Here is a 16357-nt window from a genome sequence, read left to right on the forward strand (position 1 = left end):
ATCCCAGTCAATCATTTTTTGCCCGCCATGCCACTTCAGTTTGGACCCAGCCACACACAAATCACTTGACTCTGCTCCAGTGGGAGCAGTTCATCCTAAAGTGCGAGGCCAGGTCCTTCCTGAACCAGAAGACAAGCAAGGCAGGATCAGTTTTGCCCTGATTAGGGCTCATCAGCTAGGTATAGCTTGGTTTCAGTGGCCAAGGGTATGCCCAGATGTGGGTCCCTAGCTCACTGTGCCACTGAAACCAAGCTAGACTTGACTGAAGAGACCCCAATCAGGGCTAAATCACTCATGGGTTAATTTTCTTCCAGTTCAGAGAGGACCTGGCTTGGCAGTTTGGCCTATTGAAGCAGGGTCAAGGCTGATTTGCATATGGCTTGGTCTAATCTGAGTCGGCAGGGTGTGCAAAAGAACGATGGGTTGGAATACAGCTCCAAGCATTGCCAGTGGTTAGACTTATTGCAAGCATCCACCCATCACCTTTTGTGTTTTGGAAAGTATTAACCTGGGTAATTAAGCTGCAAGCCTACTTGCTAGGATGAGAATATTGGGATTTTATTGTTTAGTTATTTGGAAAAAAGTACTTTGCTCAAGTCGCTGTTACATTTTTCTCAACCCAGCCATGCCTCAAATTTTCATTTCTGAGATCAAAATAGAACTGGAAAAGGCGTTGTTAACCCATTTACCGTGGCGTAAAATCCACCGCTGTGCGGGCGTTTCCGTGCGGTCGCAGAGGTTGTGCTCGCGACGGCCGTTGGCCGACGCACGCATCGAAGGGGTTAATGGCCTCTCTACATAGCTAAGTCTAGAAAAAGTTATAAGTATGTTGTCATGTTTGGTCTTCTGGATATGCAGCAGTAAGGGCCACCACCGTCTCTGAAATTGTCAGTGCAAGCGATTTCGAGCCATCTGTACTCCAAGGTAGAGACCTGCAGAGGGAAGCTGCCAGATTAAGCCTCCTTGACCACAGAGTCAACAAGAACAGTCAAGGCTTAAACCACAGAAGTTGGTTTGGGGTGAATCGGGGGGTACATCACACTATAGTTATCCCTGGTGCTCTAAGCATTGAATTCTGCGCTGGAACTGGATCATAGCACAACAGAACACTTTACTATCATCACAAAATAGGTGTAAAGGGTTGGTTCCAAAAGCAGAAATAATGTACAACACAATACACAATGCGGCATATGTACAAGCCCCTATCACCACGGGAACATCACTTATTGTGACATTCCCGTGGCGATAGGGGCCTTGCCTTATGTACAGGGCAGCGTTAAGCCACTATAATGTGACTTAACGCTGCCTTGTACATAAGGCACCCTTTCACGGTATGGTTAGCGTGAAAGGGACGTGCAGTGGGTGTTGTGGTGGGCGTTCCACTGCAACGCCCACCGTATTTGATGCTGCCCCCTATGTACAAGGGCGGTGTACATAGGAGGCAGTGCCAAAATTAAGACCAGGAAAATCCTGGTCTTAACTTGGTGAAACGAGGAGAAATAAAAATGTTCTCCTCGTTTTTGCTTTTTTGCATGTGTGCTGCCTTGTGCAGCACACATGGAAAACGCAAATTACCATGGATTGTTTATGTACAGGAAGGTCCCCCCTTCCTATACATAAACAATCTTTAAAAAAAATACAATTTTGTGACTTTCCTGTGTGCTGCATGAAGCAGCACACATAAAAGTGACAAAATGGCATTTTAGGATTGTTTATGTGCAGGAAGGGACACCTTCCTACACATCAACAATCCTCCCCTGCACTCAGACACCCTTTGACTCCGGTGCATGGGTGCCTGCGTTGGTGCTAAGTTGTTAAACTTAGCGGCATTGCAGGGGGGAAAGCAAGGCTGCACGACATTCTTGTAAATATGGTGCAGCCTTGTGTTTCAGAAGGGGTGGAGCGTGTTGTTGAGCCAAGAAGGCTAACTACACGCTCCGCCACTTCCTAGTACATATCCCCCAATGAATGTAGACAAAAAACAATATACAATTCAAAGGAAGTCCCTTCTCCACACACTCTATTTAATGTTTGAAAACCTCTAATGCCTGCTAAAGTTTAATGCGCCTGGAGCTGTAATGTTTGCAAAGCTGGGAATGCTCCTGGAATAGGAAAGGCACAGAACCGAAACAATACAGTAAGAAACTGGCAACAGAATGATAATGTTGTGCTGTGTCACATGCTAACGTTCATGAACAGTGGCAGAAACACTCAGGATACTGTTAGGGGAGAACACAAACTTCCTGTAAATCAGCTACTTCACAGCAAGTCTGAGGTCACCAACCCTAGAGTTGTGTGAACATCTAAAACAACACAGAAACAGAAGCAAATGCAATGGCAACTCCAGAACAATATTGGCAGACCCAGCAAGGGTACAGATCTCGGAGTCTATGTATGCGTCCAGGGAGGCCAGTGAGACACCCAGACTCCTGGGTTAAGGTCAAAAGTGCACATATTGAAAAGTCTCTTGGAATAACCTTTTGCAAATTCAAAGCTTGTGATTATTTGTGTAAATCGAAATACTGTTTTGTAATTTAAAATAGTTCACAAGAATAAAATAATTGGAGATGCGTGTACAGTCAGCAGCAGAGAATTACTACAAGACAGAGGTGTGGGGCTGATGCTTATCATCTGGTGTGTCCCTGTACAACATGATTAATCCATGCACACGAGGCTGAACTGCACTCTTTGTGGCCTCAAATCAGGCAGTCGTTTTGGGTGCATACACCCAGACTTCAATAATTTGAACATGGCCCACTATGATGAATACTCCGGTCACCAAACAGAAATATTTGTAATTGCAAGAATTCTACTAGCTTCATGCACAAAATGCTGCGCGTGGGCACTAGAAGAGGGCATGCGGTGAATAACTAACCTGTGCATTTCCGGTCAGTGTCTTCCTTCTTGGAGCCGGTCATGGTCAACTTGCAGTCAAAGGTTTCTTCCCAATATTCGGCAAACCAAACGTTCCGCCGGTTGTTCTCCAGAGTTCGGGTGGTGAAGTAGGCATCGAATCCTGTGAGGAAGAAACAGGAGGCGTCAGGTGCAAACCAGGGACAGGTGGGCGTGGCAGGAGTTTGGAGGGACACTATGTGGCACATGGAAACTGACTATTGACCAGACATACTTGGTGTGCAATTGCTTCTGGGTACTAAGGTAACATGCTAAAGCCAGATTAAGAAAACATTGCATTAAAATGGGGTTCCTTTGAAGAGAATCCCACCTCTCCCAACCCCAGTTCTTGGCATGCACCTCTAAAATGTCGAAGGACGTCTCTTGGAAGTTGGCACCTCCTTACGCCTCCCTCAGAAATGGCACGAAGCTCTACCTGCTTGGTAAAGATCTGCAAATTTCCTAATTCTGTCCTTTTGTTGACAAATGCATCCTGCAGCATCTCTCTCTCTAGAAGATACTAGTAACATGGGACTCTGCCCCCGCTAATTGAGACATTCCTACTCAATATTTTTGCCTCTCATTGTGAGTGTCTCTGTTAATCCAAATTTGGACAGAAAGGGGAGTTTTCAACCGAATCTGACTTTTGAGATCTACGATTTTAAAACCTCATGGACTAGACAGTAGGCCTGGGTGGTGAGCGCTGCTCTGTTCGCGTAGTTTGCAGAGTGTTCTGTACTCCGCGCTCAGCAGAGCTTGCAGAGTGCAGAAAACACTGCACCACTTAGCACAGCGGAGTTTTTCCTCACTCGTGCTTGCCAATGTCAGTTTGTGCTACACTCCACCACTTGCGCAACTCCATCAAGTTTTTTTGTCACTTCACGAAGGGCCCGATTCACAGAACTAACTTAAGACAAAATCCTAAACTTACTACCATTTTCGTATTCACAGAAGGCACTTACTCATTTTGGTATTCACAGAAGGCACTTACTCATTTCGGTATTCACAGAAGTTAGGACTCCTAACTTTAGGACTCCTAAATGCCTTCTGTGAATACCGAAAGCCTTAAAATTGGGATTTTTCTCTGTTTAGAAGTAGTAAAGTTAGGAGTCCTAACTTTAGGACTCCTGAACTGAGAAAAATCCTAATTTTAAGACTTTCGGTATTCACAGAAGGCATTTCTAACTTCTGTGAATACCGAAGTGAGTAAGTGTCTTCTGTGAATACCAAAATGAGTAAGTGCCTTTCGTGAATACGAAAATGGTAGTAAGTTTAGTATTTTGTCTTAAGTTAGTTCGGTGAATCGGGCCCGAAGTTCTGCATACTCCACGAACTCTGCCCCGGCCAACAGAGAGAGTAGAAGACGTTGCAAAATGTTGGAAAACATGCAAAAATGAGTGTAGAAATGTTTTTTTTCCTAGAATTTCCCCATTCTTTAGTGGTACTCTTCTAATGGTGGTGTAACCACACCCAGAAATTGCAGTACTGATAACACCTGTGCCTCTCTGCTCCATGCTGGCAGCAGGCACCTAATAGCCATGGTATAAATGGACCTGTTGCATTAAATTATTTTATTTCTTTATATACTTCCGTCTAAAGCAGGCAGTTTATAAACTCAGTATCCGACCAGTGTGGAACACATTCCAGCTTCATTATAGAGGAGGCAACGGAAAATATGTGGAGAAACTGCAAAGTAAAAACCCACACCTTTTTCCACTCATTTTCCTTACTTTTTTCCCATTTTAAGTCCATATTTTGCCACCCTTTTGTCGCCAATGCAGACATGTTGAGAAAATGTAAATAATTAATTATATGAAATTTCCCCCCTTTCAAAGTATTGCATTTACACACAACAGGCACCTTGCTCCCAGGGGCTGAAAGACACAGTGTCATATTCATAACTGAAAAATCCAGCCATTGTTTTTAAGTGGGAGATATTAAAATGCATAAAAATGTTCGACATTATGAACATTTTTGCTGAACATTTTTCTGCACTTTACACTTCTTCCATTTAAAAACATGGTTGTATGTGTGGGTTATACAAGTCATGGTGCCATATATGGTGAAAGGCATACCCTGTACCATGGTACATAAGACACAGGCTCTCATTCAGCCATACATAATAATACTGATATTTGTAAAGCGCGAACAGCTACCTCACGAGGAGGTGTCCCGGCGCTATAGACCGCTGGGGAACCCGTCCTGGCTATCCCTGTGAGATGGTCCCTTTCTGGGTATCTCCAAGGTGAAACCAGGCATCCCCAGCGTCTGTGGGGGGCCGTTGTAGAGATGAGGCAAGCTTAATGCCCAGAGTTGCCGAGTGTGTTCCTGGTTAGAGTAGGTACCGAGGCGAGAATTATCGAGTCCGTTTTGACCCTGGTCCACGACCCTGCCGCGTCGGGAATTGAACCCTGGTCCCTGGCCAATTCTCTGCTTACGGGTCTGCCGCCTCTAACCAGTGAGCCACACCTCTCTACATATAAGTCCCTTTCATACGCACACATGTTCCCAAATACCACGCTTTCACTGACACACATGACAGTCCTCTCATAGTGCCCCTAGGCAAAGTATTTTGTTCAAACCATGGTATCTGGCTATATGGACTTTAGGCTTCAAACTAATGAAGTGGTGTGTGGGGGTGCCTGGCAACACTGCGCGAGTGGCTTGGCCATCAGTAGCTCACAATGATTTTCACTGACCAGAAGTAGCTCTCACTACAGAGAAGCCTGGAGACCCCTTCTTTAATTCACCTACAGAAATACTTTAGTTTCCTCAACACTGGGGAGACCAATCCCTGGCATGTGATCGGGCTATATGCAACACACTAAGGGCCTGATTACGAGTTTGGTAGATGGGTTACTCCATCACAAATGTGACGGATATCCCATCTGCCATATTACGAGTTCCATTATATCCAATGGAACATAATGGAACTCATAATACAGCTAGCGGGATATCCGTCATGCTTGTGATGGAGTAACCCATCCGCCAAACTCGTAATCAGGCCCTAAGATGAAAGAGAGACCTTAGAACACTATAGAAGCCAATTGTCAACTTAAATTTGGAATGGCACATAAAATGTGTGTCCTTTCTATTACAAAAATAAATGTTTTAACATGTGGAGTAATAGAGTGGCAGCACAGTCTAAATTTAAGGTGCAACCTGAGACTGGAACCGTGAAGGTTTTTAATTACCAGCGTACAGCGTAGATTAAAAAATGCTCACCGCTGATCACGAAACCTGAACATACTGGAGCCGCTCTATCAGCTTTTTTTGTGGTATCATCATCATTATCTTTATTACCTTGGGAACTAACCACGGAAGAGAGCATTATACCATTTACAATACATTTTAATGACAGTAAAAATCATTAGGTAGGTAATGTAATACATGAAGCGTTTTTTAATTTCGGATTGCCTTTTTTACAGTCAAGAAAGAAAACGAAGGGTCGAGAAAGGTGGAAGATGGTCCAGATATGTGGGAATATGGCTGGCTCTGTCAGTGGGTGTGGCGAAGTGCAATATTGCGAGGAATTGGGGGGCGCCTTCACCCCCCAGGTGGAGGAGTGGAAACGGGATCTAGATTGGTGCCAGAGGGCCGAGGAAACAGTGTACAAAAGTAGGGGATGTGTCAAAAAATGGGAAAAAGTGTGGTTGCCGTGGCAAAGGTATAGAGGGTTGGGAGCGGGGGACTAGCGATGCGATGGGAGATAGCACACCTGTCCGCTTTATTCATTAATGTGTTGACACTCATTCTCTGTGTTCGATAACTGATTTACTTACGGCAATACTTCTGTATGGTGTGGTCTTTCGAGCTTTGTTAATAAAAATACTTTTAAAAAAAAAGAAAGGTGGAAGAAAGAGTGAACAGGGTGAACAAGAGATAGGACTAGATGGAAAAATGGTAGACAATGCTGAGAAAAGGGTTAGGAAGGGGTTAAGATGAAACAAATAAACCCATTAACTATATGCCGTTCATTTGATGTGTGCTGCAGCTTCAAAACTGCCTGAAGCAGACATTGGCCATAAGTATTGTCTTAAGGTAACATTTTCAGTTGGCTGTTTGACATCACTGGACTGCCTGAGTACATGTGCCTTATTATTAGGGTTGAATGAAGTTAGGTAACATCATATAATCCTACTTTGGAATGAGTTTTTAAATATCTTTACAAACATCATGAACTTCCAGAAGCTGTCATAGTTTAAAAAATATATATGATATCAGCTAAAAGTATAATTTTGGAGGAGAAAACCCCTCTACTACCTAAAAGAATTTTCCAGCAAAACATTTTTGAAATGAATATGTATGAGTTACAGAAGTAACATGAGTTTCTGAAAGGCAAAAGTTGTGCACTTAACCCAACTTTACCAGAAAATGTATATTTTTGCACCATCTAACTACTAGGAATGTGGACTATATTATATGGGCACTGAGGAAAGTGTATGACCGAAGAGGAGTTTCACACTGAAACGCCTGTCAGCACAAGGCACAGCAAGGGAGACCTAGCGAAGTTGTTCATGCTTTCATTAAGGAAAACAAATACAAGGATCTTATTCTGGAGTCCTGAGAAGGAAATAATTTGTTGATGTATTAAATAGAATATATAAATGTTGAAGAAAATTTATGCATGAATAATGCAATGTCTAGCACATAGCTATGTGATTATTCACTATGTCCAGAAATGTTATTTTTTTTTGTGGGTTTTACCTTGGTATGAGATATTGAGTGATTGTAGAATGATTTTTGCATGAATTAGAGAAATAGTAGATTAGAATGTGGTTTTAATCATTTTTGTAATTGCCAGTTTGAGGACATGAGGGTGGGGAAGTTTGTTTAGGTATAATTGATGAAGGGGAACTGTCTCAGGTTTTGATGTTTATATGTATTAATGAATTTGATAGACAAAAGATATATCTTATATTAATTAATGTTTTTAGTATAATTTATAAAAGCTTGGTTTGTATATTCTATTTGGGCTCAATATTGTTCTATTGTGATACATTGTGCTGTAGACCTATGAGCAAATCTGAAATATAGTGGGGAAGGCAGAATTTATTTTGTTTGTACAGTCTACTGTTACCCTGGTTTGCTTCCCTTATCTTGACTTCCCTCTTTTTTTTCTTTTTCACCTTGATATAATTCTCCATAAAGATTCCAAGTACCCATTAAAAATGCAAAATAAAGATGGGCAATGCTTGGAGCCTGAGCATGATGAAGGCTCTTTTTTGAGCTTCGTCAGGGCTGGTGGTGTCTTCATAGCCTGTAAGTCTTTTGACCAGAGCGTTGGTGGCTCCTGCAACTTCGGAGCTGAGGGGATGACAGCGGTTGCCTGATGAACGCTCGTTGTGGCTTTTCGTCTGCCGCAAGTTGGTCTCCCTCTTTCCCTGACGTGGTAAAACTGCAACATGGTGGCGCCTGAAGTTCACGGCTATGTACAGGAAGCAGAGTTCTCTGATCAGGTGTTCTGCTATTGCTGAGAGACATAGAGTACTATTCCTGTCTCCCAAAATTTTGGGTAAGTGTCTAGAAGTATGCCGCTTTGCCTTCCTCTACACAGCTTTCCTGCTCAATTTGGAGTGACAGTGGCCTCAAAATGGTGGCGTCCTTTGTCTCCTCAGCCAGTGGCTTGGCTTCCCTCGCACTATAATAACCACCTTCAGAGTATTTCTTCTCTGCTAACCATTCTTGAGGTACTTTGATAAGCACATAGTGAGGCAAGGATTCTACTGTATAGTAAACTGACTGCTGGAAATACATGTGGTCTCTGTGTTGTAAGGGGTCTTACTGGTATGGAGGCGCTGATTAAATACAATTGGCGGTTGTAAAATCGCAGAGTGGCAGAGGAGGTACTGTTTATATAAGTGGCTGCTTTGGGTGCAGGTATTGTCTTCGCATCTAAGGGAGCTCTTTTGGATGAAACATCTCACCAGTCACTGTATCTCCCTTGTCCCTGGTAACTAAGCTGTGCACACGCATCATATACATCTAAGTCACTTTACCTAAACACCCCTGTGCGGCTTTGGGAGTGTGAGGGGCAGAAGAAGAAGGTGTGCCTTTTGGTTAATTTTTTGAAAGACTACCCTTATTGCATGGTATTTCCTCAGCTGCTGATGACGGCTGGTCAGTGTCCAGATACTAGCTGGCCCCATCACATCTTCAGGAGCTCAGTAAAAGCAGTTTGACTCAGTTTGAACTTCCTGGATAACAAAATAGTTTTTGACTTGATGAGGTTCAAAATGGCTGATACCAAGGAAATTATTCAGAAAGAAAAAGACATTTAAAATGCAAAATTAACTTTCCAATACAAGAGCTAACAAGCGCGCTTATAAAAATCCACAGAGCAGAAGAATTTACCAAGGGTTGTAATTCTACTGGTATGGAACGTCAATGTTTTTGCTAAATTACAAGGACGACTCAAATGTTATTCATCCACTCAGTATTTACCCACTTCTATGGGTTTTTCAACTTAGCAGGATTTTAATTATCCACTCCAGATCCACTAGAGGGCAGTGTGATGGAGCCATAGCACAGATGTCAAGGGCTTAGGTCTCCTGTGAGCTAGTGCTTTACCTGGGTAAGTACTGTCAGGTACTGAGTACCTGCTCTTCTTTGATTTGAGAGGGAAAGTGCCTGCTCTTCTCAGAAGCAGAGGTGCAATACTTCTAACAGCAACTCTCAGGGAAGGAAGTTTCTCAGGGAAGGAAGTTACTCAGGTATAGGGTTCCTGCACTTCTTTCTTTCCATTTCAAACACTGCTGTGATTTCAGGAGGCTCTTTTACACACTAAATTCACAAAGTGGAATCCTCTACATGTCCCCTACAGCAAGTCCAGGTAAGTTTTGGGCTGTCACAAGGAAAAAGTAGCAGGGACTCTATGTTCCAGGTCCTACTCTTTTCAAGGCCTGGTGCTGGCACTACTAAATCTTTTTGGTATATTTTCGATAAAGCAGGCACCCTCTGCTGCCACAAAATCAGATTGGGAGGCTCAGGTCACTTTTGTGACCTGAGCCTTACAGTAGCTTGTGACAAGCCAAAGTACACTTTTAGCTTGCACCATCAAACAACATCACTTATATTCACTGAGAACACATGGTTAGAAAGCCTGTTTATAATAATATTCTTAGCATTTTTAAAGTTTAAAATCTTCAATGTGCACAGTCTGATGGCACCTTGGCTGTGGGGAACACAGTGATGTAATGCAAGATGATGGCCCTCCCTGCAGAATGTGATGAGGGGCCCCTGTGTCTCTCATATCTCACAGATATTCATTGACATTTGCATGATTTGGAGCCCTCTGAAGGGCTGGGGGCCACTTAGGCTGCAGGGGCTAGTGAATGCCCCTGAGGGTATGGGTTCATGACACATCCCTTTTTGATTTTCCAGAAACTCTTGTCAATGTTTTCTGCACTTTATATAAAATGTGTCTTCCCTTCTATATTGATACCTCTATATTTATGCTTACCAAACAATGTTATGTTGTACTGTGTGGTGTTGCTGAGTGGTGTGCTCTGCTTTACTGTGCAGTGCTATGATATGCTGACGTGTTTTGTATAGCTCATGTACTCCCAGAGGGCTTCTTTGTATCTATTAGGATTGGTCTGAGTTGGATAGTTATGTTTTAGAGGGTAAATGCTAGTCGATATTCAGTGTGAAATCTCAGATGATTCTGCCGGCTGCCTGCATAGAATAGGGGTGTAGGAAGTGAAGTACCAAACCTGTGTGATTTGCCGAAGCTTTGACCTTGTGAAGATTAATTTGGTTTCTGAGGTTTCTCTGCTTCGCCTGAGCTACAGCTGACCAGTTCCCTATATCTGGATGTCTGGCTGTAAATGGACAGGATGCAGGAAGTGTGTGTATTGCAGCAAAGAAGTCAAAGCACACACCATGAACACTTCAGTAAACACCGGAGCCACATAGAGCAGAACGATTTGTCCATTTATTGAATGGACCCATGGCTGCATCAGCTTCTGATCCATACCAGGTAGAGCAGGCAACTGCCCAATTGCCAATGCTCCAGAGCCTGGCCGACACCTGATGCAATCCAAGTTCCAGATAAGAATGCATAGAAAATAAACAACTATACAATCAAAGGCATAAAACATGACATACATCATCACCCCCCTTCCTTATTGAAACGAAGCAATATGCAAGGCTCCCAAAGTTAAAAATCTAAACATAAATATAATGAAAAATAATTTTTCTGGGAAAAAAACAAAATGATGACATAATGAAATCTTCAAACTTAGCTGGTAACTTAACTGTACGAGCACTACAAGTGCAGTGCTTTTCCTGTACCAATCCACCCACAGTAAACTCATCTCTGCTAGCACCCCTACATCAGAAGAGCTAGGAATAAACCCCACACATTTATTCCCAACAATATGGGTTGTGGAGCCCAACAGTTTTTTCACATGGGTACCACTTACAGTCTTGTCAAGTGAAGCAATGTTCTTACCAGATTGAACCTTATTATCCATATTCACATCAGTAGATGACATAGTGCTACACTCAGGCATTCGGACCCTGTCAGAATAGATCCGCCTGAAGCTATCAGCCGTAGAAGAAGAAATCGAAACCATACTGTCGCTGTTCCACCCCCCTTTCCCTTCCAACAACACAGAAGCTCTAGGGGACCTGAGGACTGTCACAGGCAAAGAAAATGTGGATTCTTTTTTTGTAACTCTGTGTGGTTTTTTGATCAACACCCAATCATGGACATTCACCTGTACATCCTTGACATGTTTCTTATTGTCATAATAATCTTTTTGTGAAAGCTGTTTCTCCATCACTCTGTGTTGCATGGTTGTAATATCACTATTATGAGATGTTCTGGCTTTTCCTGCCAAAGTGTTAGATAATCAAGATGGTACAAGTTTGGTCCTGGCATCTCTACCCCTAAGAAGAGTGATTGGGGATACGCCTGTGGTGGAATGGGGTGGTGTCAGATAAGCCCACTTTTTCTCTTGCAGGAAACAGCAATGTTGGCTGCTACCGCAGTTTGGATACCATACTTCAAGATGCAGTTGGCCCTTTTCACCAGACCATAGGATGCAGGACTATGTAGAGCCAGCCACCTGAGAACTTTGAAATGCGGTGTTTGTGCATAAAATCAGTCATTTTCTTGGATAAAAAATGTACCCCATTGTCATGATCAATACTAGATGGGGAACCCTCTATTAAAAATAGTTTTTCTAAGAAAGAGACAACTCAATCAGAGTTAGCAGCTTCAACAAATGAATAATAAATCCATGTGGAAAAGTAGCCTGTAGCAACCAATAAATACCTCTTGTCCCCAGGTAATAAAATAAATGACCCAGAAAAATCCAAGGCTAGTTTATCCCAAGCCTTATCTGGAAGTGGAACAGTAAACAAAGGCTTGGTAGCTGTCTTCCAATGTTTATTAGAAACTACACAATGTGAACAATTATCCACAATGGCAACAACTTGTTTGTCCAAACTCGGTCACCAGTACACCTGCCTTAACTTATTGCAAGTGGCAGAGACACTCATGTGGCCTTCTTGTGCAATTTTAATGATCAGGTTTCTTAGTTTGGTGAGTGGAACAATCACTCCGGCTCTTATACAAATGTTGTATTTACATGGCAACTCCATAGCTACTTGCCTAAAGCTTCTGAGCTCCCCTGTAAAATCTGTAAAACAGCCAACCAGTCTTGATGAAGCGTAGCACCTGCAACAACACTTCATCTCTAGTCATGCCTGCTTTTCATTCATTCTCTGTAATGATACCGTCGCAAGCTAATATGGCATCCACGAGAGCAACCACACAGACAGTATCCTGATCTACACTCTCAGCTTCAGAAAGTGGCAATGGCATACGTGACAAGCAATCAGATAGAATGTTTTTTATCCTCGAACATACTTTACCACTAAATCATACTCCTGTAGTTTAGACAGTAAACGCACTAACCGTGCATGCCTTACCTTATCCATTTCCACTTATCAGGTATACTTAAGGTTTGTGATCAGTGTAGACTTCACAACTGATTCCCCATATGTATGTTTTGAATTTTTGGACTACCCATAAGCACGCAAGAGCCTCCTACTCAATAGTGTTGCAACTGCTTTCTGCTTCCGAGAGTGCTCTGGATGCGGAGGCAACTATGCTCTCCTGCCCTTTCAGCAACTGGCCAAAGACAGCCCCAAGCCCTCAGAGGCTGGCATCTACAGTAATGAATGATGTTCCAGAAGGAACAAAAGGCTGCAGAGGAGGAACAATAAGTACTAACTGTTTAACCTCCTCAAAAGCCCTACTAACCTGGCTGTCCCAGTCAAACTTAATACCTTTCTTGAGCAGTGCTCTAAGAGGTTGCACTGTCAAAGCATACCCCCGGGACAAACCTGGCATAGTACTCACAGAGCCCCAGGAAAGAACGCAATGCATCTTTATCTGAAGGTGGAGGGGCATTCTTGAAGGCTTCCAGCTTACAAAGTTTAAGTTTTATATCTTCTCCTGAAATTGTGTGGCCCAGGTACTCAAACCTTTGTACCATAAGTTTACATTTCTCTGCTCTGACTGTCAAACCTCTTGACTGTAAAACACTAAAATTTGTTTTCCAAAACCGGCATGTGATATTAAACTAGTTTGTCATCCTGGAAGGCTTGGACGTTAACCATGTCCCCAAACAGGGTGTCCATCATTATTTGAAAGACACTTGCAGCAGATGCAAGTCCAAATGCTAAGAGTAGATACTAATAAGCACCATATGGAGTCACAAATGTGGTACGTTTTTGAGAACTTTCACTAAGGGGAATTTGATGGTACCCTGAGTGCAAATCAATAGTGGAAAATAATTTAGATTTCCCCACATTGGTGATCATCAATTGTCTATGGAGAAGAGGATGACAATCCACTAATATATTCTTATTGAGTGATCTCAGGTTCACACACAACCTGAGGTCCCCAGACCATTTCTTGGTAAGAACAATCAAAGACACCCATTCAGATGAATCTGTGGGTTCTATAATTTGCTCAGAGACCAATCTGTCCAACAAATTCTGCCTTACACTCAAAGGTACTAGCCTAACTTTCTGTATGACAGGTGAATCCCCTTTCTTCAATTTGCTGCAATGTTCAAAGCCTAGAACTGAACCAACTACATCCATGAAAAACTTGGGAAACCTAGAAACCATCTGTGTAGTTACTTCACTTGAACAGTCACAGACATGACAGACTCACACTCACCTTGCTCTGGCAACTCTCCCAACAAAATAGGCACATCATGACCAGGAAGAAAAATAATTCCTAACCTGGCCAAATGTATCTACCCCACAATATCTATGCTATATATAGCAAAATACACTTTGGTGACAGTAGATGTACCCAAGAACTCAAATGATGACCAAAAGAACCCAAGAAGATCAATATCCTGGTCCCCAAAATGCTCTAGGATTGATGTCAGGACATTCTAAAACCACAGACTTAGGCCATGATCAAAATAGGTACAATCTGGCAAAATAGTGACTGGCTCCTGAGTCCACCATGACAGTGAACTTTTTACCACCAATGATGGCTTCACACAGTGGTCCCTTGATGGTTTTAAGTTCTCTGCGCTCAGTCACATCAGGCATATACACTGTCAACAATACATTAGAAAATCTGTTTGCACACTCTTGCGTCTCATTACCCACATCCTCTGTGTAGACATTACTGATTTTCAGTTTACTAGTGTTGCCAGCAGTACCAGTACTGGGAACACTTCGGCAAACCCCTTGAAAGATTCCCACTTTGCAACATTTCTCACACCTTTTCCCAATCGCTGGACAAGACGGATTGTTACAACTGTGATTGCGAGAACAACAAAGATAACAAACTCTTGGTCCCTGACCATGTGCTCATTTTTTAAACTTACTGGACTTATTGTTTGTTAACTGCATAAACAATGTCTTCTTCCATTACACAACTGACAGTAGGCTGCCCCACATGACCACATGACTTGAAAAGACTTTAGATGTAACTATGGCCCTTTGAATGCTATTTGCCATGCCAGTTGTGTCAGCCAAAGTCGGATTACGACAAGTTAACAGACGTTCTTGCACTTTTTTAGAAAAGCAATAAAATACAAATTGATCGACATCGTTGCCAAAATCACATTTAGAAACCAACACATGCAGAGTGGGAATGTACTGCGGACTGTTTACACATGCCAAAGTTGAACCTTTCCAATCACATATTTGAGTCATCCAAGTATTGTTTCTTAATCCTCTCCTTTCCTTCTAAATAAACATACCATGGTGTTTCCTCACCAGGCGGCACTTGAATTGCTGGTAAATTATCGAACACACATTGCCCTGCAACTCCTAAATGATTAAATAACAAAGCCATTTCCTGACAGGGGCATACCCATTGGCATCGATTGCTGTAAGATAATTTTGGAAAATGAGTAGCCACTCACACCCCTTTATCTCCGGCTTACCTGGTTTCTGAAGGAAAAGAGGAGGTTGAAAAACACTCTGACTCATGGTCATGTCAAACTGTGAGCAAGCGTTTAACAAAAGAAAGAAATAGGAAATGGCAATGCCAAAGTAACATGCTTCAGCAGAACGAAGGAGTCAAACTGTGAAAGAAAGGCTCAGTGAAGAATAATGAAAGAAAATGCACAGTGAAGAATAAACACAGTAAAGTTTCCTCCTGATCACCTTAAACCAAAGGCCCGTCTCTATAGAGTCAATTGCCCAGCACTGCGTGGAAGCAGGAGCAGGATTTACTGCTGTTTCATAGGCAACCAACTATGCTAATAACACTAGCGCATTAAAGAGAGCTTCCAAGTGAAGAGATTGGCCAAGACATTTCATGATGACTATGCGTGGCAGCGCCTGAACACATCCACTACCGGTAATCCAAAAATGCTGCTCGTTTCAAAATGGCCACCCTGAAACTGCGGGGTGACGTCGCTCGTCTGCGTCCGAATGACTGAGTTGGTCTGAGGTGGAAACGCAGCTCCTGATGCTGCCATAAGCCACTCCCAGTGCACCCCTTCTTGCTGATTCCCAGCACACGATGTCACAGTAAGCATGCCCTCAGCAGGACACAGTCCCTCAAGCTTCGAAACCAGCCACACTCCCTGGAATGCCGGATAAAAGTAAAAGTAACCCAGGTAACCAAAACAACTGACCTCCGAAATTTCTACCTTTGCCTGAGAGTTAAAAGCTCCCGGGTTCAATACCGGCCCAGCCAAATTGTCCACAGGGTCAGTGTTCAGAAAATAACATGAGAGCCCATATGAGACGTTCCACAAATTGGAAGTCGGTCATCCTCCCAATAGCACTGTGATGTCGGTGGGTCCAGAACCGACTCTGCAAGACCCTACTCCTGGTACCAAAGATGTGGTGCAGTGAAGAAGTCAAACCATGCACTGTGCACACTTCAGTAAACACTGGAGCCACGTAGAGTAGAAAGATGAGTTATTTTATTCAATGGACCCGCTCAGCTATGGATCCACACCAG

At 42.9% G+C, this 16357-nt stretch overlaps 1 protein-coding gene across 1 annotated transcript in view; it reads right to left on the reverse strand.

The window, feature by feature from the left end:
* Positions 1–16357, reverse strand: part of GRM7 (glutamate metabotropic receptor 7) — a 1767328-nt gene that overhangs the window by 793054 nt on the left and 957917 nt on the right. The window contains exon 5 of the mRNA XM_085624503.1: positions 2876–3016. Within this exon, the coding sequence (XP_085480629.1) occupies positions 2876–3016 (141 nt within the window). The remainder of the gene's footprint in view (positions 1–2875; positions 3017–16357) is intronic.

Source organism: Triturus cristatus, chromosome 9 (genome assembly GCF_964204655.1).
Source record: "Triturus cristatus chromosome 9, aTriCri1.1, whole genome shotgun sequence".
Classification (NCBI taxonomy): Eukaryota; Metazoa; Chordata; class Amphibia; order Caudata; family Salamandridae; genus Triturus; species Triturus cristatus.